The sequence below is a fragment of the Triturus cristatus genome, chromosome 4_2, assembly GCF_964204655.1.
Source record: "Triturus cristatus chromosome 4_2, aTriCri1.1, whole genome shotgun sequence".
Lineage (NCBI taxonomy): Eukaryota > Metazoa > Chordata > Amphibia > Caudata > Salamandridae > Triturus > Triturus cristatus.
Window position 1 is genome coordinate 644870701 of NC_140586.1, and position 27744 is coordinate 644898444.

The following is a 27744-nucleotide window of genomic DNA, read 5'->3' on the forward strand; positions in this document are numbered from 1 at the left end:
CGCACTGTGCAATCATTGCAAACGGCACCATGCACAGCGCAAGCTTTCCTTTTCTGCTGCTTACTTACTCGAGCGGCAGCTTTCTCAATGCGAATGGGCAGTTTCTCAATGTGAGCGGTCGGAAGCATACCTGACCACTCGCAATGAGAAACCTGAACCCCCAGCGATGAGAAATCTCACCGTGTGGTTTATTTTCCACGCTCGCGCTCGCCAACTTGATGTTGACGATCGCGAACGAGGAAAAATCTCGCCGGAAGGTGGATTTTCCTTGCTCGCGCTCGCCAACTTAACATTGGTAAGTGCGAGCGAGGAAAAAAACTCCGCTCCCCTGCGCAAAGCGCAGTTTTTTTGAACTCCGCAAGCTCCACGTAACGCAGAGTGAGGAAAACTCTGCAAACTCCACGAGCAGAGCGGAGTTCACCACCCAGGGTTACATAATACAGCCTTGATACCAACACGTCATATACAAAACATAGCATGGCCTTTCTTCCCCATTAACACAGTGGCAGTTAGGAAGGTAGACAACACTCCTGCTCTAAATTCCAATAATGGAACTCAAATTTCTGCAACACCATATGTACATGTCAATGCACTGGTATGTCCATAGGGCCTGTCCCTCAGCATTGGGCTTTATAAAGATACTAAAAATAGAATTCCGTTTTCTGGAATTTAAAATGTTAAACAATATCATGAATGTTGGGCAGAAAATGGATTTACCTGTGTGATTCTTGGGGGAAGTTCTGAGCCATAATTAACTTGCAAATATGCATTTGTAAACCTCTCCAATCTCCAAAGAAAAATCACAACGATCAGAGGGCTAATGCTTAGACATCTCCTTCTGAAAATACGACCTAAAACCTACTGCAATTGCTCAAAGAGACCAGTGTTTCTACTATAGTAAATACATTTATTTTTTATGATATACTCTCTTACCCCCCCAACATTCTAATCAGCGTACAATATCTCACTACGGATTTGACAGATCCATGGACCGTCCTCCATAATCTAAACGAGACCCTTAGTCTTTCTTTCTGGTTCTCAGATTTCCGCAAGACAATGCCCAAGACTGTAGCTGATGACAGGTCACTGGGATCAGATGCTTCGCTTTGTTAGTCCTGGAGTAGCCTTGAACCTCTAGCAAAAAATGGCTTGATCCCCCGAAACCAGTATCCCTTGCCAGAAAGGATGCATATTTCTTGGGCGCTTTAGATTCCTTGCCCCAGTACTCCAAATGGTAGAAAAATTATAAAGTTCCATTTATTGTTGATGCCTGGAGAGCCCTCCTACAGCTCCCAGGTCCTCAGAGAAGGCTTCCAGTGTCCATGTTTCTCTCCAGGGAAGGCTGCTACTGGGACCACTACAGTCCCATCCCAACTGCACAGTTCATTTTTGTAAAGAGAATGTAGCCCGTCTGCAGCCATCATGGCCCTTGGACAGTTATGAGAATCCTCACAGATGATCCAGGAGAACATTTTCAGTCCCTGAATTCAAGCAAAGATCAGGTGACACCCAACGCTTCTGCACAGACAGACCAGGTAGAATTCTTCCTTCTTCTGATGTGTCTTCCTGGGTGCACTTCAGATACCCTACCAACCTTATCTTATCTTTTCAGCATTTCCTGTAATGCATTAATATATACATTGACCAACGCTTCTTATAAAGATGGCTGACACCAAGTCACCCTTTCTGGAGGATCCATTCCCTTACAAGGCCCAGCCTATGGAAATGAGGAACCCCCCCCCCCCCCCCTCTTCCTGATCTGGGAACAACTTTCACTTTTGCTGTTAAAAGATACAAATGTCTGTCTCTGGAAGAAGAGCTCTTACCTCCTGGGCCTCCTTGTGGCATCGCCATGTCTGAAGTACGGGTACTGCTCTCAGCCTTTGCGATGCCATCTGTTTCTGTCCCCCTCCCTAATGGCCTATCTCAGGTAAGTGTTCAACGACTGCCTAACCAGGGTCTACCTCTCTTTATATGTTGATGAATTGTTTCCTGGAAGAACACCTTTTCACACCAAATTTGGGATCACTGACAGGAGACGGAATGGAAAGCAATTAAAGCCGATTTACTTCTCCCACACAGCATAAAGTACGATGTTTAAATGTTACCTTTCTACTATTGATACCAAAAATGAACTTTCACCACTTCACTAAATGCTATACAAACAGTAAACATTGTTTTAAACAAGTTTCTAGAATTTTACTAGCTGAATTCTAAGCATAAACACGTATCCGTCATCAGGCCTCACAGTAGGAAAATGCCATTTTATCTATACAATGGCGAAAAGCATTTGGCAGTATTTCATGGTAGGGATACAATGTTCATATTCAGCATGCCCCTGTTTTATACATTAGTTACCAAACTCGAGGTGCTTAAAATATACAGTCATTACGACTTTCATGGAGCAGAATTCCAGGGGTGGGGGGCATGGCTCTAGGCCATTCCAAGATGCTCAGTATCTCTGGGCCCATAAATACTGAGTCTGCAAACTCCAGAGCCAGGAACCCCATGCTAGCAAACACCGGATCCAGAGTCATATATGGTGCTGCAGGGACTAATTGCACCTGCTATTCCCAGCCCCTTCCTGTTCTGCTCCTGAAAAAACAGGGGAGCTATATAGAGTCCAACATCTTTTTCCTCCTGTGTTTTGGCCTCCCCCTCTCCTCAGCTACCTACTGCTAGCCCCACTAGCCAGAACAAAGCCCCTAAATCCATTTATCTCTTGCTTGAAGCAGGTAGTAAATGAATGTGATCAGGGACGTTTATTTTCCCCGGATTGTAAAAAAAACACATACGCACACACTGTTCCCTTTAAGGTGCGTGCGTGCGTGCACCTCTCTTCCTGCTAGCACGCACTGCAGCGTGGAGCGCGCGCACACACCGGACATCCCGAAAGAATTTGCTCCGCCGCTTTAAAGAAGCGCAGCAAAACCAAAGGAAATGATGGACGGAGTGTTGAACATTGCAAGCACTCACCCTCAGTCAACTGATCTGGGTTTAATCCATCACCATTCTTTAGCCCACTCTGCCACCCCAGTTCAGACATGGCCATATGCAAATCAGTCTGACCCTGTGCCTTATGGGAACAGTCCAGCCCAAACTGCCAAGCCATGTCTTCCCTGGACCGGAAACAAGCTTCCTAGGACTGGTTTCTGGCATTTCAGCCGTCTTCAGCCAGGCTTGCTTGAATCCAGTGGCAAAGTGAGCAAGGGACTCACGTCTGAGCATACCCTGCCAACTAATGGCGAACACAGCAAAACCAAAGGAAATGATGGACGGAGTGTTGAACATTGCAAGCACTCACCCCCAGTCAACTGATCTGGGTTTAATTCATCACCGTTCTTTAGCCCACTCTGCCACCCCAGTTCAGACATGGCCATATGCAAATCAGTCTGACCCTGTGCCTCATGGGAACAGTCCAGTCCGAACTGCCAAGCCATGTCTTCCCTGGACCGGAAACAAGGTTCCTAGAACCGGTTTCTGGCATTTCAGCCGTCTTCAGCCAGGCTTGCTTGAATCCAGTGGCAAAGTGAGCAAGGGACTAACGTCTGAGCATACCCTGCCAACTTATGGCGATCACAGCAAAACCAAAGGAAATGATGGACGGAGTGTTGAACATTGCAAGCACTCACCCCCAGTCAACTGATCTGGGTTTAATCCATCACCGTTCTTTAGCCCACTCTGCCACCCCAGTTCAGACATGGCCATATGCAAATCAGTCTGACCCTGTGCCTCATGGGAACAGTCCAGCCCGAACTGCCAAGCCATGTCTTCCCTGGACCGGAAACAAGCTTCCTAGGACCGGTTTCTGGCATTTCAGCCGTCTTCAGCCAGGCTTGCTTGAATCCAGTGGCAAAGTGAGCAAGGGACTCACGTCTGAGCATACCATGCCAACTTATGGCGAACAAAGCAAAACCAAAGGAAATGATGGACGGAGTGTTGAACATTGCAAGCACTCACCCCCAGTCAACTGATCTGGTTTTAATCCATCACTGTTCTTTAGCCCACTAAAGTCCGTATTTCCCACAGCATCTTGCCTGTTAAAAATGGCACCAATACAAGTTCCTCACCTTACCTGTGCCGGCACGGCAGGCTTGAGGATGAAACTCCTGTGCTGTGAGTGTAAAATGTATGTTTATGTCCAGTGTGACGTGCACCGCAGAAGTCCTGTGAAGAACTGACTGCTTAAGAACACAATAAATGTGACCTGGTGTAATGTAACTGATGCAATGTGGGCTCAAGTATATAAAACTGCAAAAAATTTACTATTTTCAGGCAACACCACTTACCCCTTTTCTGCCTCAAATGTTCCCCAAATATTCGAAGTGAGTACAACATGTACATATTTTTGCCATTTTTGCAAATTTCTTAAGTTGGAGACCACCGAAAAGAGTTTGGAGATACCAGCTGCCTTGGTCTGAGTCAGGGAACAGAGTTGCCTCTACTATAACTTCGTATGCCCCCGCGCCTCGAAGCTCGAAACACCTTGAAGCGCTGCACTGCACACAGCCATTCATTCACCTTTTCATCCACCCTTTGTGAGTAAAATTCTAGCATTTCTGTGTCTGAGCTCTGGGACCTATTCATATTCAGAGAACATATTTAATGTGAAACGTAACTCAGAAACATATGCGGCTGCCCGAGGCCACCGCAGGGGGCCACTCAGGAGGGCGTCCCTCTAGTGGCATCGGGCTTTCCCCCCCACCTTCCCCCCCTCCAAGGGGGGGGTTTGGCCTGGGGAGGAGTCCCCACCAGGGTCGCGGGCGTGCTGTGTCACGTCCGGTGCGCCAGGCAGGGTGAGGGGTACATATGTCCCGCGGGCTCGCGAGCTGCCCGCGGAAACAGGTATCCACCTTAGTGACCCCCCGTTGGGGGGGTTGGGATGCGGCTCTGATCCCGTAGCGGGGGTACGAATCCTTGTGCATTGATGTCAGCGGGAGTGCAGGGCCCGTAGTTGGTATGGGTGGCGTTGCCTCAGGGATGGTAGGCAATCGGGACTCCTTCGATGCGGGACGCTAGGGGTGCGTGTCACGTTGGGTCGCCGCAGCGGGCCTTGGAGTGCGCATTTTGGTTTGGGCTGGTGCGGTACGTGCCCTAGGAGTGGGGGCTTCTGGGAATACTTAGCACCTCCTCCCCGGGCCTGTCTGTGCAATGCAGCGAAAGGGCAAAGGTCCCGTCTGATTTGTAAACTTAATAACAGAGAACTGGGTAAAAGCAATAACTGTTATTGAACACAGTCAGTAAGCACTATTTAAAAAACACAAGATCGCTCATATAAAGGGTAAGATAACATCAATTTCGAAGTGCGGCAGCAATAAGGACCATGTGAGCATGTTACAAAAGCAAACGTTATGTTACATGAGGCAATAGTGACAATGGTGCATGTATGAAGAGCAAACAGCGTCTGCCCCGGTTCGGGCCGGCGGATAATCCCCGGCACGGAACGTGCTGGTAAACGCAGTGCCACCCAAGCGCTAGCAACACGGGACGATTTCGCGTGCATGCTTTAGTGGGATCCCAAGGTGCAGAGATAGCGAGTGTGCTACTGCCACCCCCACCTAGACCTTCCGGTTTCCCGGCACGATCGCGTAGCCAGGCCATTGCCAGTGCTGCGGTCCACCAGGAGGAGCATGGCAGCTCCTGAGGTGTGCAGGGCATGCACCGGGGTTGGGCAGAGCAGTGCCCCCTCCCCCTCACCTGGCCGTGGCCAGCACATGGCCAACTGGGGATGGGGGTGGAGGGTGCATGGAGAACACGTGCACGGGGCATGCAGGGTTCAATACATTAGGGGGAATAGGGCGAACCGGTCAACTAGCAGTCCCCCCCGGGGGTTCCTGCCCATTGCCCCAAACTATTAGAAATAGACAGGGGGATGGCAGTATTATGGACCCTCCATTGACGCGTGCACGTTGCGCGTCTTGAGCGGGATTTCGAGGGGCCCTTGTAGATCATGCTGATGTAAACGACGGTAATGGCACAGCGCAGGTGGGGTGTCGAGGCATATAACGTTGACTTGTTTACCTATGATGGCAAGGGACAGAAGGCAATTCCCCCCCATCCCTAAGGATTTGCAAGGACATGCATCAGCAGGTGATGGGAAGAGCCGTGGCGGGCAAGGTATCGCAGGGTGCTTCCCGACACCGCCCAGTGCAGCGCGGGGGACAGGGTTTGGCATGACACCACCTGGGCAGTTGTCATCAAATGGGTCAGACTGGGGTGACCCACGGCATACTGTGTAATATGTTTTAGCTTCTGCTCAAGCCACGCTGTTTTGTTTTTCAGCCACCATCCGCACCCTTTGAGGCTTGTTGAAGTGTAGGGTCCAGCACAGGCCCATTCTCAGGAGGCGTTTTCTGAGGATTCATCAAGAGCCACCCCACCACCCCACCAACCTCAGTGTCGGCAGGATAAGATCGTAGCGACTAACAGCGAAGTAAGTATGGGCCGGGGGTTGGGGACCGAGCGCTCGAGGGGCAGGACAGGATGGTCGGAACGCCACCTAAAGCTAGGTTTTATGGCTTACAGTTCTATTTCTTTTCCAGGTGAACTGTTTACGAACTGATCAGATGAATAGCCAGGGATCACCCCCGCTTTTCTCTCGGATGTCCCAGGTGGAGGATTCCCAGCCAGGAACCTCCCAAGATGCGTAGCTGGCAGCCGTTATGGAGATGGTTAGGGCGAAAGGAGTGGTTTGGGCCACTGAGCTATTGATGGCGCACAGCCCGGATGACTCTGGTATTGCCATGTCTGTCCCACACACTGGGCAGGTGCCCGCCGAGGAGACAGGCCCCACCAGGTCTAAGGGGGTTTGCAGACCCACAGTAAAGGACTTCCCAGCAGACCCACTGCCAGCTAAGAGCCGAATCACGGGCAATGCACGGACTGTGGCCATGCCGGTGGCTGATGCCCCACTGCCCCCCCCAGCTGGACCGGTGGTACCCCTGGCCAACACAATGCCATCAACGAGCTTTGCCACATGTGACGACCTGGGTAAGCTCACGGACATGTTAGCGAACTTTATGGCAGAGGTCAGAGCGGGCCTCCTGGCTGCTAGCAACCCCAGTGTGGTCAGCAACACAAACAGTGGCATGAGGGTAGCTAGGCCTGCACCTCCCGCGCAGTTACAGGGTGGCCCATCGAACTCACATGTTTGGGGTTGAGGTAGGGGTGCAGTTAACGAGCAAGGTTGCCACGCAGGAGCCTGTAGCAGTGGGTTACAGGGCCTGAGCCAGAGCCAGGGCCAGTTGAATACACACAGCACCCCTATGGGGGCCGAAGCAGTAGGGGGGACCGTAGTCGACTTAGGCAGCCAGCAACGGGCAGAGTCAACACCTCCATCCACAGCAAAATGCTCCCCCCCGGCATCTGCCTCTGCCGCGACCGCGCCACCCGCGCCCACAGCAGCAAGTACTCCCTCCCCTCCCGCCGCGATACCCACCGCGCTTCCTGCGCCAGTGCCACTAGTCACATTGGCCCCCCCTGATGTCAGGCCGGTGCTCCCTAGCGTGGGAGGTGCCACTTGCGGCTAAAGAAGGAATATGGAGGAGGGAGTTCATCGATATCTTTACCCTGCTCATGCATGGGGCCGAGGGGGTGGACACCAGGAGAATGGGTGGCAAGGAAGAGGACAAGAAGATTCGCTTCCAAGCATGGCCGAAGAAAACAATTAAGAGATGGGGCCAGGCCTTCGCAATTCTGGCAGCGGTAGTGATGGAGTGATACCCCGAACAAGGGCCTGGTTTGTTTCAATAGAAGAGTCTTTAGTGGGACGTGCAGGCTGTATAACGCGGGGGCATGCTCCTGGGGCAAGTCCTGTAGATTTTCCCACACCTGCAGCAAGTGTGGCGCCACACACTGCCACCACTTGCGACAAGCGCGAGCCCGCATCGGTGCAGGCTTGACACGACAAGTAGGCCTGCGGCTCGTCCTTCCAGGGCCAACCCCCTCCTCCTTCCTCCCTGGTTAGCCCTGCCCGCCCCCCCACGGGTTCCCCTAATGGGGAGCACCTGGACAAAAGGTCCGTTCCCCATTGTCATTTCCAACTTGCTACCTCCGTTAAGGGATTATCCTAATGCTAAGGACAGAACGTTACTAGCACATGGGTTTGTGGAAGGTTTCCAAATTCCTTATCAGGGGCCCCTGGTTTGTAGAGATTCTGAGAACCTTAGGTCCTCCAGGGATCATCCCGAAGTCGTAGGGGCCAAGATTAAAAAGGAAGCGGCCCTGGGGAGGGTGGCGGGCCCCTTCCAGCATCCTCCTCTCCCGGACTTTGTGGTCTCTCCCTTGGGTGTGGTTCCGAAGAAGGAGCCAGAGGCCCTCAGGTTGATCCAACATCTGTCATACCCGGATGGGGATTCGGTGAACCACTGGCTAAAGGAGGGTTCCACTTCCTGCTCGGTCTTATACTGTTCTCTTGACATGGCGGTGGACATGGTCAGGAGGGCGGGCAGGGGAGCGTGGTTGGCCAAGGCTGACATCGAGTCAGCATTCTGCCTACTACCTGTCCATTCGGAGAGCCAGCACCTCCTTGGGTTCAAGTGGCAAGGGGAATTTTTTTACGACAAGTGCATGCCCATGGGGTGTGCCATGTCTTGTGCCTACTTTGAGGCCTTCAACTCATTCCTGCAGTGGGCATTCTCAGGAAGATTTAAGGTGGAAGGGGTGACCCACTACCATGACAATTTCCTGTTCATCGGGGGTGTTGGTACGCAGGAGTGCAGCAGGGGGCTACAACGCATTCAAGACATGGCCCGACATCTGGGGGTGCCGATAGCACCCGGTAAGACGGAAGGCCCTGCGCAGGTTCTCACGTTCTTGGGCATCGAGCTGGACATGGTGATGGGCGTGTCTAGACTCCCTGCTGAGAAGGTGCAGGTGTTGCGCCAGGACATCCAGTCACTGCTGGGGAAAGACAAGGCTCCTTTGGGTGTCATCCAAAGCCTCTTGGGCAAGCTCAACTTTGCTGCCAGAGTCATCCCGGTGGGGAGGGTGTTCGCTAGAAGATTAGCCAGGGCCACAGCAAAAGTGTCTAAGAAACACCACCTGGTCAAGTTGGCAGTAGGCCTGAAGACGGACCTGGTCATGTGGGGGGGAGTTCCTGTCTCACTTCAACTGGACTGTTATCTGGAGGGCTCCCTGGGCGGACAGTCCCAAGCTCAGCCTTTTCACGGATGCATCAGGGAGGGAGGGCTTTGGGGCAATCCTGGGCGAGGAGTGGTGCGCACAGGAATGGCCCAACGCCTGGCGCAAGCGCGGCATCACCGCCAAGATCACAGTTTTGGAGCTGTTCCCCATCGTCATCACACTCCACCTGTGGCCAGCGATCCTGTCAGACAGGAAGGTCCTATTCTGGTCGGACAACATGGCAGTGGTGCAGGCCATCAATGGGCAGACAGCCAAGTGCCCGCTGGTGCTCTGCTTTCTCAGGGAACTAGCCAGAGGGAGCCTGCGCTGCAATATGGAGTGTAGGGCTAGACATATCGAGGGGGTCAAGAACGTGGCAGCTGACGCTCTCTCTCGTTTTCAGTGGCTCTGTTTCCGGGAGGCCTGGCCGCAGGCGAGAGCGGAGATGAGCCACTTCTCGGCGACCCTCTGGAGGATCTTGGGGCGGAACAACAGTTGATAGCCCTGGGAGAACGTTCCTTGGGCCCCAGGTACTAGGAAACGCTACCTGGCCCAGCTGGCTGCCTTCAACAAAGTGGGGGATGCCTTGGGCTTGTCCAGGCAACCTATGGAAGGCAAAGTACAGGCGTTTGTGGTATGGGCCAAAAAACAGGGGAAGAGCCACTCCTGGGTTTGTGGACATTTGGCAGCAGTCAGCCACGATGTTAAGTTGCGGGGAGGGCAGGACCCAGCTAAGTCCTTTGCCATTAGGGCGGCCCTGAAAGGGTGGGCCAGAGAGGAGCCCAGGGTACCGGACAGCAGGTTCCCGATAGATTTTCCCATCCTGCTGGCCATGTTAGACGTCCTGGGAGGAGTTACCCACTTGCCCTTTGAGGCTTCCCTCTTTGCAGCTGCTTTTTGCTTGGCGTTTTTTGGAGTGTTCCGCATTAGCGAGCTAGTGGCTCGGTCCAAAACAGACAGGTCAGGGGACGCATTGGGCATATTGGATATTGGGTTGGAGGGTAAGTTGACCATCCACCTCAGGAGGTCGAAAACAGACCAGACTGGGAATGGGGTTGATGTGGAGTTATTGCCGTTGGGAGACCCCCGATACTGCCCAGTTTCCAAGGTCAGGGAGTACTTATCACTTTGCCCAGTGGCACCGGGGTATTTATTGATCCATGCCGACCTGGTGCCTCTTACCAAATACCAGGTGGAGCGTTTAATGGGTGCTTGCTTGTCCAGGGCCGGCCTCCTCCAAACGGATAAAAAATATTCCAGCCACTCGTACAGGATTGGGGCAGCTACCACTGCATTTAAATCAGGCATGGAACCTAAACGTGTCAAGAAAGTGGGACGCTGGGAGTCCCATTGTTACAAACGCTATATCCGCCCTTAAAGGCGTCTGTGTAGTGAAAAATAGTGTTGTGGGTTGCAGTGTTGTGTGCCACATGGTTTGATGTGTTTTGTAGTGCAATGGCATAATGTTTTGAATAATAAAAATACTGAGTTGAACCGTGTCCTTTGTTTTATCAGGGTCACGAGTATGGGTCATTGGGCACTCAGCCATCTCCCGGTTGGCCCGTTGGGCATCGATCAGGAACTGGATGCGTGGACTCTCACAGACAAAGTTTGAGTGGTTGGGTTTCCCAGGAATGAGATGGAGTAGCCTCAGGAACAGACTGGAGCAGTCGCTAGCTGCGCTGGGTGCCCCGCCCAATTTTTTGATGATCCATCTGGGGGGCAATGACCTCACTACCTCTGGGAGGACTCTGCTCCTGCATGCCATGAAAACTGATTTGGGGGAACTTAGCAAGCGCTTGGGTCAGTGTGAGCTCTGGTGGTCAGAGATTGTGCCACGGAGAGTTTGGCAGGGGGCGAAGTCTGGGGAGGCTGTGGAGCGGTACAGGAGATGCGTGAACAGCTCCATGCGCAAGTTCACTCAGCACAGGGGCCTAGGTTTCATTAGACATGAAATGATCCAAGAGAGGCTCAACGGATAATTTGAGGCAGATGGGGTACACCTCACACCAGTAGGGATGGACTTGTTCTTGTTAGACTTGCAAGAAGCGCTAGCACAAAAGGATTGCAGGTAAGACAAGAGAGGTGGGTGGGGGGCCCTGGTGGTGACGGGGGGGGCGCCTCCAGGGCTGTGGCGGAGTTACACGGCGATCTGGAAGCAAATGGGTACAGAAGGGTACCTCTGCGCGGCACATAGGGGGGCCAGAGCCGAAACCCAGGAGCCTCATGGGAGGTTCATGGAATCTGTGTCGGCGCCCCGTTAGACCTTCGGGCGGTTGTGGGCCTGAGCAACCGGGGGCTTGCCTAGCTACGCTCCGCCCTGAAAGGGGCGTGAGTATAAGGGACCAAGGGTCAGGTGATCCGGGAAGGGGATCACCAGAAGGTGCAGTACAAAGGTGGATCGCCACGGTGCTGCTAGGCTCATCAGGCGGGCAGGTGGCGAGAATGCTGCCTGCCCTTGGATCGCCTGTAAGCTAACCCACCAGATTACATAACGTTGTATGTAATAAACCTGCAGCAGTTTTTCCCAAGTATAAACTTGTGTGGTGTGTATTTATTTGCAGGCATTCATGCTTATGTGGGGGGGGGGCCTTTTGCCATGATGGTGCTATAGACGTAGATAACCAGCATTGCCACGCTTCTGATTCCTCTGGCATTGGCTGCGAGAATGGAGGCACTCAGCCCCACTCGCTCTTGAGTTGTAACTTTCTGTATTTACCTGTGAGGGCACGATGTAGGTATGGCGTAATGCACAAGAGTGCTGTAGCAGAATGTGTGAAACAAGTGTTACTGCACAGTGCACCGATGCCTGCAGCGACCTGTGAGGCGCTATATGTAAATATTGTTTGTTGAAAAATATACCATTTAAAAACCAAAAGAGTGTTTCTGTCATACATTTAAGAGAATATAAAGAACTTTTGGCCTTGACTGAGAACAAACCATGAGCAAATGATATGGCGGACAAGCACCCTTTTCTGTACAAGTGTGTCTCCCGTGACCAGTCGCGGCCGGCATGACGGGTGGGTGGGGAAGGGTGGAAATGGGGTTGTCGTGGGGGGGTTGGGAGGAGGCGGGAGGGGTTAGTTTAATTTAAGAAATATATAAAATAAAGCTTACCGTCCTGCGCCACCTCAGATTCTGGATGGGTCCCGACTCCCGCCGTCCTGCGTTTTCCAATTCCTGCATTGTCATCAGGAAAGGCAGCCTCCCTCCCTACCCTCTGCCAATCACAACGCTGGAATGGCAGCGTTGTGATTGGTGAGGTGCAGCGGAGAGCACCCCAGATGGGCAGTTTTCTCTATGTAGGCTGCAACATGCACCAGCCTAAATAGAGAAGAAGGGAGAGGGGGCGATCCTGCTCGAGGGCAGGGGGGGAGTGGCTTGCCCACTGTTATGGGTACTGACAGTTTGGTTGGCCCCAGGGCCAACCAAACAGTCAGTACCCACAACAGTGGGCAAGCCACTCCCCCCTGCCCTCGAGCAGGACAGCCCATCCCCAACCAGTTACTTCTGCTTTCTCGCGGTGCGAGAAACAGAAACATAAAATGGTAGTTATTACCATTTATGTTTCTGCCTTCTCGCACTGCGAGAAAGCAGTGGGGCGACGCCCCCACGCCCCAATGCGGGAGCAGCCACTGGTTTTGACCCAGTTCCAGATGATGAGTCAGGTTAGCAGTTGAGTTTGGGGATGCCTGCCAGCCCCGAGGTGATATTAAGTACTCATGTCCCCCTCCCTTGGTCTCGGGGAGTTCACTTGTTTCTCGGCAAGCTTACCATGCACACTTCACTAGGTACACAGGGTCAGAACGTCAAGGATTTCCCAAACAGGAGGTCACAGATCTCATTCCCCTAGGGCAAAATATGCCGCCACATTCTAGATAGTAGCCATTGAAAACATCACACTACATAGGGATTTTGTTGCTCAGTCCCACACTGTCAGTGTTCCTACTACAGCTCTGAAAAGCGTGGCCCAAACAACACACCCAATAGCCAATCTAAAACATCTTCTTCACTAGTGCATTGTGAAGGATGTTTTTCAACTCATTCATATTAACATTATTGCCTGGAGCAGTGGCCTCATCCCTATCAAGAATAATACGAGGTCCATCCTCTTCCTAGTGAAGCTATTCTGCAAAGTGAAGGTAATTTAATCAAAAGCCAGACCTGCTACCTTTAGTACTTGTGTTTCTGATAATAAATCAACTTCTGATTCACAAAATAATTTTTAGTAAGTACAACCAACTCCTGAAACTCAGAAATAATTCACAAATCAGTCAGGAGTGATGAATGCCTGCTTACAGACATTGTGTTGTTAAAACAACTGTAAAAAGTAGTATTACATAAGAATTGAATACCATTTTACCTATCACATATATTTGTGCATAGCTGTGGTGGCATTCGTCATCGTGGCAGCAGTACAGAGCATCGAATGGGAATTTTCCTTTTGTTTTCGTTGCATTCATGTTGAGAAGAGTTACTTTTCCTACATTCTCATTGATGAATGTATATTGTTGTTCTGGAACTTTCTCCGCTAGATTCAGCCACCAGGTTAAAGTTTTAGAAGATGCGTTCTTCTTATTGTAGGTACAATAAAATGAAGCACTGGAGCCAACACGTGTCAGAATTTTCTGGGGAAAGTACAAAACTTCTGTTAAAAGAAAAGAAATAAAAACAGTTATAAAAAATAGTAATGCATATAGAAAAATACTATAAAGTAGATCTAATTGCATTGCAAGTCACTTTAAAGTATGCCATTAATAGATATGTCAGTACAGCCTATACTAACAGCCTCATTCAGAGTGCTGTGTGAAAATCAGGCGCAGAAACAGTGCGTGTAAGCAACTCTACAACAAAGTGGCCAGTCAGTTTTTGTCCTCGATTTTGATAACAAACCATAACTGGCAGAAATGGTGTTTCAGACCACTTTTTACTGCTTGATATTACCCATACTGTAATTGTTCCTTGCGCAGTTTTAACTGGAGAAAACTGCATATGCAACACAAAGTCTTGCATGTAATTTGTGAGAAACACATTGAGGTGAAGACCAATGTCACAGCAAACTAATACTAGGTAGACATTTAGGACTCCATCCGCCATTGTCCAAAGAATAGTGGCTTTTTGCATCTTCTAGTGATGACATTTTAAAATCTGTAAGGACATTTATTGTGTAAGGTTGGCCTTTGGGAAAGCATTTGTTTAGCGAGTTACAAACATTTTGGAAACTTAAAGATAAGCGGTCTATTGATAATGATTTGGTAATGAGAGGAGAATGTTTTTCTTCCTCCTGTTCATATCAGGATTAAGGTCATTTCTATTGCACATATGGACATATTGGTTAATCTGGCAATTTTAGGAAAACCAGGGAGTTGTTTTGGTAGACATTTGGCAATCATTTAGGTGCTGATTACAATGACGGTGGGACCGCCACCGACAGCCCGCTAGTGGCGGTCTCAACGCCATCATAACCATGTTCCTCGCCCAGCATATTAAAATGGCGGGCAGATGGCTGGCGGTCGGAAGGACCGACCGCCACGCATCTGACTGGCTCCTTGAGCCCACCGGTGCGGTGGAGGGGGTTGTATTTCCTACAATGGCTGTCAGGCACCGCCATAGGGATCACAATGTCCCTTTCTGCCCGCTTTTAATGGAGGTTAACCCGTCATGAAAAGACAGGCGGAAAGGGACTTTGGGGGCCTGTAACGGGCCCCCACCCCCACTGGGCATCATCTGTGGTTTTTGGGGGGCACCTATGCTTCCCCCCTACATATCCCTGCACCATGTGGCAGGCACCGCATGGTGCCTGCCATGTAGTGCAGGGATATAATAAGTGTCCCCTTTTTGCACTGCGGCGTGGCTGAAGCCAGCAGCACCTGCCACAATGCAAAACATAGGCATTGCGACCGCCGTGGTGGCGGTCGCATCCTAATGCCTCTGGCGGGACCGCCGACAGCCAGTCGGGGGGGTCCCATTTATGAAAGGGTGGCGGTCAGATAAAAGTTCAAACACCATCCTAATCAGCCCCTCAGTTTGGTAAACATTCTTTATGTCAAAATGTATACAGAGTTTTGAGAACGCAGAGCTTGGATCAGATCAGGAATGTGTTGCCAGATGAACCATGGAAAGATATGGCCATGGATTTGTTGGGACCTTTTGAAGGCATTGAAGAAGGGAAGTTCTATATTTTAGTACTCATTGATTATATCTCTATATGGATGGAACTGAAGTGGCTATTGAAAGCTAACACTGCTGAAGTTTTGCCTTTTATCCAAGAATGATTCAGAAGGGAAGGTTTTCCTGATGCTAATACGTCTGACAATAGTGTGATGCTTATGGTAAATTTACAGAATTATGTTTCTAGTTTAGATATTAAGAATAAACGCACAGTTCAATATTCACCAAATATGAATGGTCTTGTGGAAACATTCAATTAAACTCTAATTGAAGGTATTCAATTGGCTATTAGAAGAAAAATTGATGCAAAGAACATATTGCAAAGTTGATTTGGTCATATCATTGTACTCCTCATTGTTCAACATAGTTTCCTCCATTTTTGTTGTTGAAAGATAGAAAACCCAGACAGGGTTTGAATCCTAGTTGACTTATAGAATGTGTTTCTATGTTTGACTATAATGAAGTTTATCAGGAAGCTAAAAATAATATGTTGCGCAAAAATGATCAATGCAATAATTACAAAATAAACATTTTCAAAATGTTTTCTTAATGCGTTGCAGGTTGGTGATTAGATTAAAATAAAACTTCCATGGGATGTGTCTAAAGAGACTTCAACCTTTTCAAATGCATGGAAGGTTGTGAAAGTGGGTAGGACTTGTGCACCTTTAACAATGTGTTATGGTAGAGTTGTTCAAAGTTGGATCCAATAAACAAGGATGCTTATTCTGAGTTGATAAATGTATCTTACTAGCTGCTATATTTGCAAGCAGTATAATTTGAATTATGCTAATGATATTGTCAAGTGACTCTAATGTATCATCTTCCTCTTTACCTGTTCCACATCAAGATCATGAAGGTTTAAGAGTGAAATCAATTAGAAAGGCAAAATTACCAAAATACTATGAGGATTGTATGATGCATAAGTTTCTAAAAACATTTTAGGTGTATTTTATATAAGGATGAAGGTGTGTAGTAAAGTTGCACGATGGAAGTTTACAAGATGTAAGTTTTGTTTATGTCTATTATGGAACGGAGTTTTCACTACTTTCTATGTATGTTTATTTGTGGTTGTAGTGTTTCTACAAGTTACTTGTCCCAGAGGTGTGTGGATGTTCCAATAAATGCTGCACTTACTTGCCAACTTTAATTTGGTAGATGGCTCTTACAAGAGAGCACCCCTGATACTTTCACATGTATATTATAATGCAAGGTGGCACTGTGGCTTTAGAGAGGAGATGCTCTTTCTTTCTGCAATTGAAACAGAAACCCAAGAGACTTTCCTAGCCACACACATTTTTAAATGTGCACACCACTTGCATACAATGCAAATGGATTAGCGTCTCTTTTCTGAATCTGTGTCATACAATTATGTGATACACTATATGACCCCACCCAACTACAGTAAAACTGCCCGCCCTTTGACTGTGAGCTGTGTTCGATGCTTGGACTAGTGTGTTTGTGAGTGTGTGCACAGACATGGAGGGTAAGCACCTGCTCTGTGCCTGGTTTAGTCAATATTCTGCAGTCAATATATATTTGTCGGTCTAATTTCTAAACTTGATATTCTGACAAGTAACACTTTAAGGTTCCGCTAGGTAATCGAAGGAGCTTGTTACGAGAAAAAATACCTGAGGGATTTCCTCATGCATGGGCAACGTTTTGGGAGGAAATCATTGGAAATTAAATGGGTTTAGTCATTTCAGGACCCCAGGAGTAGGTTTAGTCCCAAAATGTTCTTGCCAGGCAATTATATGAACTAAATATCGTATCCTAAATATAGCTTAAAAAATACCACCCCACTGGAGTTAATACTAGAAAATCTAAATTGAATTTGGCAATATGTTTGCAAACAATCACTAGCGCTCAATTTGTAGTGTGCCATTGGATACATACAAACTGAGGGTAGAGGTGGCAGCATCTGGGCTGTTTAGTCAAAAATTCGCAGCTGTCCTCATTGGTAGCAAAACATTTATTTTAGAAACAAAAATATGCGACAGTGTTATATTCATGAATAGTGTGCAGTGCTTGGTGCTTAGTGAAAGAATTTAGTGTGAAATGTCCTGAAAAAAGCAACCATGCAAATGATTCTGCCTAGAAGATTGGTATGGAAAGTGTTCAGAAAATGCAGGGTGCCTATCTATTAGCAAGAATAGACAGAATACATTGAGAACATTATGCACCCATTTAGAATTGGTCTGGGACACCATCAGAACTGAATTATAATACATGCATTGCACCTGGGAGCAACAAATCTGAACACCTCCATATGTACATAAGATTGGACAGAAAGTTACAAAATGGTGGGAAGTGGTGAAACACTTAAAACATACTTCACTGGTTAAAAGATGAAGTCTGACAAGATCCATGAGAAGGGCAATGTAAAAAGATCTGTTTAAAGAAAGAGCAAAGCGCAACCAAGGACTAAGCCTCCACACATTGGTGTTGGGTGGTGTGCATGCAGATAATTATCAGGCCACAAACCAAAGAGCAACTTTTGCATCTAAAAGAAGGAAACAAAAATAATCCATGCTAGTAGAACTACTAAACTGTAGTATCTCGGTAATGTTCCATGCTTAGCAAAACATAGATTGTTCATTTGTAGAATAGAAGATAAGAAATGCTAGCATACATTGCGCAATGTGTTTAATTGAATTAGGGAGGCAAGATCATTTGTTTTTATCAAATATTGTCAATATTCAGTGTGGTATCTATCAAATAAACCCAACTGAAGCAAAACCAATCTATGTGTTTTGTATATTTACTTGATGTGTGACACTTTCATACCAAGGGATACTCATGTTACTTCCTGTAATCTCTCCTTGCTTATATATGTGATGGTATTGATGGGTTTGAATACATTTCAAACATCTTGCCCAATGCAAACTTTCCAAAGCTTTGGTCGAGCACTAATTACAATATGTGTGTTGATAAATAAAATGAGTAATTTATACTCAATTCATATGTTATGCATGATGTCTAATTCTTCAGCATGTTTTAAGAAACTTTATAAATTAATGTGATTTATTTTCTTGGTATGACTATGGTGGACAATAGAAATAAGATGACAGAAGAAAATAAAACCCTCTGCACATTTGATAAATGGATTTGACATTATACAAATAATCCCTCTGGATACCCATTCATAGTGTTTGGACCATCAGAGACTCTAAAGATAAGGAAGGCCACAAGACTACCTATTAGCCTTCCCTGTAAGTGGCATCTCCCCAAAGGCCTCTCTGGTGCTGCTTCCCCATCACTCTTCTTACTGGTACCCTCTTCTTCCACCCTTTTCTCTGGTCACCTCTTAACATAGGGTTGAGGAGGAGCAGTGCTAGGAGTTTCTGAATGGTTTGGGCTGCACTGCAAAAGAATGAGAAAATGGCTTCATTCATTCTCATTATATACTTAAAATATACTGGTCTGGAAGTTCCTAATGACTTAATGGCCCTTAGTTGCTCATGGCTTTAGGCAGGGAATAAGCAATAACTAACGCTGAATGATCTTAAAAGGCTGACAGCAGACACATACACACACTCTCATAACTCTCCAAATTAAACAGCAATATGTTAATCTGTCGCACACACACGCATACGTATGAACACACACACACACACCACACACACACACACACACACACACACACACAATCACTGTCAAAATGATTTAAAGGCTTTACAGATTGTGGCGTGCCCTCAGTGCTCAATCCCACTGGACCTGGGCTTTATTTGCTGCCATTTCGACCCCTTGCTCATGGTATTGTCTATCAGGATGTCTGCCGCGCTGGTGTGATTGGCATCATGTCACACAGGACTGTGTCTGCCACGTGTGTGATGCTCAATTGTGACTCCCACCATCGCCACCACACCCAAACTAGTCCATGTGTGGGCACCCCAAACTCCATGACAGCTAAGTGAGGTTTCAGAGGGATTCAAGGATCTTTTGCAGGATTTGAAGCTCTGAGGATCTACTGTAGGATTCAAGGATCCTTCAGTCTATACATGCCATACCATGGGCAAAGCAAGATTCTTGACTTTCCTTCCTGTTTATGAAAGAAACATCTGCTTGGGTTCTGCTCTTTACCCGTATTCTTCTGCTTGGTTTCTGGACTTTTCCTGTGTTCCTGGCTTAGATGATCTCCAAGCCAGAAGCAATTTTTATCTTCTTAGAAGCTATCTGCTTGTGGGACATCTTGGAACTTCTTCTGCAGTGTTCCCTCAAAGAAATTTCTTAAATAAGTTGAACTCTTCAGGAAATATCCTTACATCCTTGTCTCAGGTTAGAGATTAGGTAGGGAGAGTTAAATTAAATTGTTCGGATTGTGAAAGAACTGTTGAATTGTTGAACTGCATCTTGTATTTATGTAATGGAACTCTGCCTCACCTTCTATGTTGTTTAGTAACAACTGTCACTTGGGACCAATGCTTCAGCATAACAATTTATTTACAAATACTGAGTGAGCCTTTGCTTCTGTTCAGTGCCTCAAGTTGTAGATCTTCAAAAACTGTTTATACGATATTCAAAAAGGGCAGTCTCACAATGATTCCCTTGGCTCTAGCAAGATAAATGTACTGTGCCATTGATACATTGAGCATTTACAATAATTTGCACATTTTGCTACAGTGATCAGTTTCGGAAGAATGTTACCATGTAATGAAATCTATGTAACAGACAAACACCTGCATTCAAAAGAAATTGCTGTCAGAGCTGAAACTAATAGTAGTGATGTGTTTAATTTAGTAGAAAATAGCTGTTACTCAAAAGAGACTGCAGAACCCCCAAGAGGGCCTCCATTGGATGAAACAAGGTGTGTGACCACAACCTGATAATGGCCCTTGAGTGCCGTCTCTCATATCCCTATCCTCTTTCTTCCTCATCAGTTACTAAGAATACTGTTGGATGTGTTTGGTACTATCGAAGAGGAAGCAGACTAGAAGAGTCCTTGCCATTCTTGCAGCAATATTTTGTTATATAGGTTAGTGACAACCTGAGTATTACAAGTACCACAGACACACACAAATACCCACACAAACAAAATATTATGTTACACTAAAATATTTAAAACCATACCACTGCCCAAAAACAGCATCCTGGTGCTGAAGGGCACCTATTAATACAAACCAAAAAACAAAAAGACCATAAAAAGATTCTATTGGATAAACCAGATGTCTAGATTTTATTATAAGGATAAATACTGATTTTGCGTCTGTTGTAAATATGGAACTCATTGCTCCTTTCAGGTTCAAGTAAGTAGATGGCACACGGCATGGCCACTGGCCCTGCTTCTCGAGATTTAGGGTACCATTATCAAAGAAGCATTCACTGAGCCATGATTATATCTCAGCAGGTATGGGACAATAGCCCACAAGGCTCCCTAGACCCTTTCCTTGAAAAGTCCCATGGACCAAACAGAGTCCTCATAAAACCAGGAACCAATGTAATGATTCCAAGAAAGAAGACATATGTATTTTTCTGGGTAGACATTGAAGTAGCCTGACGGGTGCACTTGAACCATTTCAAAATGAGTCAGCAAATCTTCTGAGATGCCCAGACACAAAAAAGTTCCACAATGCAACCAGGATACAATCAGGGCTTGATTGACTGTTTTTCAGGTCTCAATCGGTAAGACCTTGAAATTGTTATATACTATTTATAAAATATAAAAACAGAGCTCCACTACTGTACTGACCTGATAGGCCATGGATAATTTGTAATCAATGATGACCCCTGATTACTAACTTGGGGCACAGAAGAGTGTATAGAAGATCCGCTGACCACCACTCGTTATTCCAATGATGGGTTTGTCTCCCAAGAAGAAGGAGCATAGTTTTCTGAGTTTAACTGAAGACAACAGGAGTACATCCAAGTGGCAGCCACGCTCAAAAGTTAACTTGAGTGGTAGAGGCATTCTCAGAAATGGTGACAATAATCTGTGTGTCCCCAACAAATTGTTATTATATCAAAGTAAAAGAGTAACCAGCTCAGCCAGTGGGTGACATATTTGAGGCTATTCACAAGAGTAACTTACACCTGTGCCTAAATCCCACATTTACTCTTACACTTTTGAGTAACTTTATTTATTTTGGCTATTCACCATTTATGTTGGTAAAGTTACTCAAAAGTGTGGACTTACATATCTTGAAGCCAAATTTACAAGTGTAAGTCACTACAGATTGTCACTCTGAGTACTCTTCCTTCCATAAAATTAACTTAATGGTAAAAATGTTTAACATAAATTACAAATACATTGTATTTTATAATAAATATTTGAATAACCTTTATTTAATTTAAAAATAAATGTAACCATATTTTCAGAAAATCAAAATAATTTAATAAATTGTATAAATAAATTGCTATAATTTTTACTATGTAATAAATGAATATAAACATTTAGCTTTTGGTGGGACTTTTATAATGAAGCTTTAAAAAACAATGCTAATTTAATGTAATAATTTATGTTCATCAAATATGTAATTCAGAACTAAGTTAATAGTGCTGCAGCATTTTATTTTTTGTACTTTATATAAAATGAATAAAAATATAAAATTAATTTTGCCTATAAATTACCACCTTAAGATCTCCATCCTGTAGATCACCCTATGGTAAAATATATGGAAAGGTAAAAAAAAGTTTACTACATTAAAATATATTCATATGTATTAATAAAAATATTGTTATGTTACATTTTTATTATATTAAAGTTATATAATATGTATTGGGCTTCAACCTAAGGCTATCCAATGGTGACGTTCCCTCTTTGGACATCTCTGGCAACCTTGCCTCGCGGAACTTTAGCTTCCCAGAACATTTTTCTCAAGAAGTTTTTTAACTCTAAAGGTAAGTGCTGACTGGGCCCAATCCACTTCTTGCATCTGAACCGTGCCCCATCGTGGTCGGCCATATTTTTAAACTTTGGCCTGATCTGACGTAACGAAATGTCCACATTTGGAGCTTTGGTCTTTTAGGCACTAGTTTTCACTAAATATTTTGAAAATTCATAACTCCACTTCTAAGGATTGGATAATTTAGTAAAATGTACTACATTTTTCTTGAATGGTTTGGGATTTTGATTGTGTTGTGGTTTCACTTTTGTGCTGTTTGTGTGCGGCATAAATACACATTGCTTCTAAGTTAAGCCTGACTGCTTTTTGTGCAAAGCTACCCAGGGTTAAGCACTGGTAAATTAAGTGACTTTTTTGATGCACCCTGCAGGGTATTGTGGTGTTGCTTGATTAGGGCTCACTCCCCAGTCAACCAACAACCCAATTTCTAACAGTGCAGAATTCTGTATTACTAGCAGACATGGGGCCATATGTAGGTAAAACGTGTTTTGCGATTCTCTAATTGCAATTTTTAGGGAATCGCAATTAGAGAATTGCAAAACGGAATGTAGGTAGGATTAGCAAAATATTTTGCGAATCCCACCTATTCCTTATTTGCGAATCCCAAATTGAGATTCGCAAATAAGGAATACCTTGCCATTCATTCCTATGGGCTAGAAGGACCATAGGAATGAATAGGAAGACGTTCTCAATTAGCGATTCTCCATTAGAGAATCGCAAATTGAGAGTGCAATTTCAAGGTTGCAAGGGTGTCAATAGGACACCCTTTTGCACCCCTGAAATGAACATGTGTGCACATGTGGCGCACATACATGCGCTAAGGGCATGTATGTGCGCCACAGGGCACTTTGAAAAATGCAAAAAAGTGCATTTTTCAAAGAAATCGCAAATTACCACCAACCTGAAGTTAGTGGTAATTTGCGATTCCTTAAGCCAAAATCTCACAACTTGGGTGCTTCCTACATTGCATTTAAGGAATCGCAATTTGGGATTCCTTAAATGCATTAGCAATATAAAGAATCGCAAAATTTGCGATTCCTTATTTTGCATGTGGGTTTTTGTGTGCTACATAGCACACTGCCCAAATTGCGATCGCAAACGCCGAAATTCGGCGAATTTCAGCATTTGCGATCGCAAATTGGCTTCCTACATATGGCCCATGGATCCCTTATTATTAGTGAAATGAGTATAAAAGCTGACATACAGAGAATTTCTTATACACTAAAATCAGGGAGTTGGCAAGATGAAGCTTTTCAGACCCATGCACCAGCTTCCATCAGTGGCATTGTGTAAGGTCAAACCCATGAGATGCATCATTGACAACGTAAACATAGGTTTGACAACCTGGCGATGTATGAGAGGCATAGAAGTCTAACAACGATTTGACAGTTCTCCAAATTGTTTTAAGGGGGTATGAGATTATATATGAAAATAAGTCCTGTAAGAAAACAGTAATAGCCCATTTAATTTTTCATCACTTTTGTTGCTTTTATTTATTTGTATTCAATTTAATAAAGTGGAACAGTGCTTTCACATAGATTCTTTGCGGTTAAGCAAGCTAACAGAATTACAAAAGAGATAAACAGGAACATTATTATATGGAATTTGAAATAGTCAGTTTTAACTAATAGATTGTTTCTGATTTGGGGAGTTGGCATTGAGTTTAACAGAAAGCAGCTCCGCTCATATAAAGTCTAAGCTACTATGTTTGAACTGTTCTAGCGTAGCATAAAGACATCAAAGTATTGCACATTTTAATAGAGGTATGTTACTTTTTCAGTAAATACCATCACATTCACGTTGTGTGCAGCTGTTTCTTTTACATATATGCAGTCCATTTCCTACATCAAAACGTTTAATTGACTCGTGTGAGGAACATATCCTCTTCAAACAATCCTTTTTATACACTGCTTTCCTTCTGTACTTTTTCCAGGCTTTTAATCACTGCCTCTTCACAATAACCTTACCTATTATAAGTAATAAAAGCGAAAATGAAATCTCCTAATTAAGAAGCACCATGCAAAATAATAGTTAATTGCACATAATAGATAGAGTACATAATTAGACATTGGTGTTCTTTGTGGTCAGAAAATTAGAAGACCTAAATTGACCATATTATTCACTAATCATTCATACCAAATGGATGTCATTTTGCATTGGCTTGAATTGAGGTATAGGGGGTTAAGAGTACATTTTCCAATCTAATGAGTTTATTTATCTTTCAGTACATTTAATTTACACTTTAGAGGGAAAACAGTCCAATACGGTCAGCTTCTGTGGTTTGGATATCTCAGTACATTGGGGGGTCATTTAGAGACTGGCGGCCAGGGTACTCCACAACAAGCGCAGTCGAGCACCCTGTCCACCAACTGGACAGTTTGTCCGCTCTATTTAGAGGTGAACAGAGCATCATGGTCTATCAACAGTGCCCTCATTGGCTCCAAGATTGTCAGGGTCATTACTAGTTTGTTTTATTAAACTCCCATTTCATGAGTTTGTTTTTGAAAAACAAAAATGTTTGCTGAACGGCCTCATGGTTCAGCAAACTTGCAATGCCTTCAAAGGAGTCCCCATTGCTCCTCTGAAGGCAGCTTGGCAACCAGCTATATGGAACCCCTTTACATTTAGAGCTGCTTTCAAATGATATGTGTCTAGTGTTCTAATGCAAATATATAGGCAACCCAAAAGAAGAACCCATGTATTCATCCATGTGATACTACATAGACTGAAACAATAGGGAATGGTCTCTTTCTGCTCACATTGGACACCTTAGAAGAACATGAAGTATCCCCATCCCCAGAATCTGGAAACTGCACTCTGCGCATTTTTTCTATTTAAAAGGCACTGACATATCCAATGAAAAATGTGCAAGTAAACCATGTACTTGGCTGATGCAGAGCTGGACAAGACATGCTGTTCTGTATTGCAAATGAAATACATCTGTGAACCTTGGGTGACCTTATGCAACTGTGTGGGAGGTATCATTTATTCTTACTGGGCAAGTGATTCTGTGAAATTATACTTATATAAACCCTTTAACGTCAAACTGTTTCACTCATTTCCTGCCCCTTTTTATCCGTGTTGGAGCTGTGTGTTGAATGTGTTTTTGATAAATTGACAATCTATTTTATAATCCAATAGAATATAATTCAATTGAATCAGACTTTTGAGAAACCAGTCAGGCTCTCAAAGATTTATGAACAAGAAAAGTCATAAAACCTTTTTTCATCTGAAGGAGAAAAAATTGAAATTGAAAACAGTCACTGAAATTTAATGTTCCTCTTTAATGAATGGGTGAATTCACCAATGCACACTCGTCCTCAGTGTACAAATGTGAGGCAGCACCATGAGTTCATAATTTCAAGGCGCTAACTATGGTCAGTTAGATGCTTCCAATGAACACCAAATGGAGAGAGCTTCCCTGACTGAAAACAGAGAGTGAGGCAACAATCCACAAATGCACAAACAACAGAGCATGGCAGTTGAATCATTAGGGGCGTGATTTAAATCTTGATGGTATGGATACTCTGTTGCAATGGAGACAGAGTCTCCATACCACCAAGACTATTGTCCCTCTGCCAGATTTAAATGTGGGTGGGCCTTAGGTTTATTCGTGGTGAACACTACTCTGCCTTCATCACGATTAAGCCCCTCCGATGGCTCTACAGATTAAGGGCCATGGGAGACAGATCTCTAATTTCACCAAACTTATTTAGATGGGCGGATGTAGAGGTCAGTTTTCACTGCCGGTCACCACCAGGAAAATCCTGCGGCAAAGGGTGCTGAAAACAGCAAAATTCTCTCCTTGCCATTGGAAAGGACTCCCATGGCGAGGAGAGCAATATCTTTTTTACATTCCAAAAGAAATTCCTGCTTCAGGATTTTCTTTTAAATAAAAAAAATATGAACGATGTACGGCTCTGTAATGATGATGAAGCTGTGCACCAAACTTCAAAAAGCTTTAGAATGCTTTAGAAATTACGCTCAGCTTGTCTGTCATTTCTAAATTTGACAGACGGCACCTCCATCAGGGTAACAGAGTAATTTAATCTGTCTTCTTGACGGAGAAATGCGCCACCCTACAACTCAAAAATCAGGTTCTTAGAGTGGCTCTAAATGTAAACAGACACTGTTTCACATGAAACAATATGTGCCCCAGGAACTTCGGGAATGCATGTCAGCATAACAACCACAAACGTTTTATGCTGCTTATTGTGAAGACATATACCTCATAAAGGTACATATGTGAAGTTACATATACTAAACCTATGCTTACCTATATATACCTACCTTCATAGTATTTTTGTAGCACTATTTTTAGGACTCAATTTCTTGCTAGGATACCAGACTGAATTTCTTGCAAGTATATATAGAACTTACACACAAATAAAGTATATACTGCTCTCCTTTATTGATATATTCAGCAGGCATATCAGGAGCTAAGGAAAAGTAAAGAGTCTCTAGAGGCAATGAAAAATAACCTTATATTACAGGCATCTTCATGGATGCAGTAGGAACTACAGATAGCTTCCAAATCATCGAGCATTGTAGCCACCATCAGACAGAATAGTGAAGTGGGTGAAGAGGAGTGTGAGCCACAAGTCACATGATACAGTTGGATGTTACTATATTGGTGTACTCAGTGGTGGACAGCATGGATCAGTGGTGAGGGGGTAGGGGCGAGGGGGAAGGGAAATGCAAAAAAATTAAAACTTACCTTATCACCACATCTCTCCATCTCTCCTCCACAAGCTGGAACAGGAAGCAAGAAGCAACCAGGCTTCCCTGACCAATCACAATGCTGCAATGTAGCATTGTGATTGGTCTGAGCACCGTGGTTCAGCGCTTAGATGGGGACTGGGGACCTGGGCTTATTCTCCACCCAGGCTGTAATGCAGCCTGCATGGAGAACATGCAATATGCGCAAGACTGTTTGGCCGGCCCGACAGGGCCAGCCAAAGTGTCATGCACACTTGGAGTGGGAAATTTAAACTACTCCTCCCCTGTCCTGCTCTGAGACAGGAGCAGCCCTGCCCGCCCCTGCCGCAAAGCAGCGGGATGATGTTCCTCCGCCTTAGCAGAGGAGCCGCCACTGGATATTTTAGGGGTGCTCAACTGAGAGATGCATTCAAAGCGTTATGCCTTGCATAGATGTGAGGTTCAGATTTATATGTTCAAAGTACCCCCTTTCAATAGCCTTTGTTCATTAGTATCTTTTAGGTCTTCTTAACATTAATATTTACTTGTGTAACTTGCTATTTTATTTTCTATTTACATTCTTATCCATTCCAAATAACTTTATTCAACAACTATTGTCATAAAAGTAGATCACAATAAAAACAGAATAGTTTCCAGTCATAAAATACATTGATTGCAAGTAAAACGATAAAAACGTTTTAGATTTTGTACAATAAACATAATCAAAGTTATAAACTCATTATTTGATTGAAAATGTAGTGCATATCATAATAGATATTACATCAGTAAAGTGTCAAAGTAGCAACTGGAGCTTTTTTTTAAAAAAACATCAGACTTTAAGATTTTGGATATATATGTGGAAAGTATGTAAACTACACACCTTGCTTCAGAGGTGTGAGCCTCTGACACAAGT

At 45.1% G+C, this 27744-nt stretch overlaps 1 protein-coding gene across 1 annotated transcript in view; it reads right to left on the reverse strand.

Moving 5' to 3' along the window:
* The window catches only part of LEPR (leptin receptor), a 943611-nt gene that overhangs the window by 279340 nt on the left and 636527 nt on the right, over positions 1-27744 (reverse strand). Inside the window, exon 8 of the mRNA XM_085602358.1 lies at positions 13487-13771. Coding sequence (XP_085458484.1) covers positions 13487-13771 — 285 coding nt within the window. The remainder of the gene's footprint in view (positions 1-13486; positions 13772-27744) is intronic.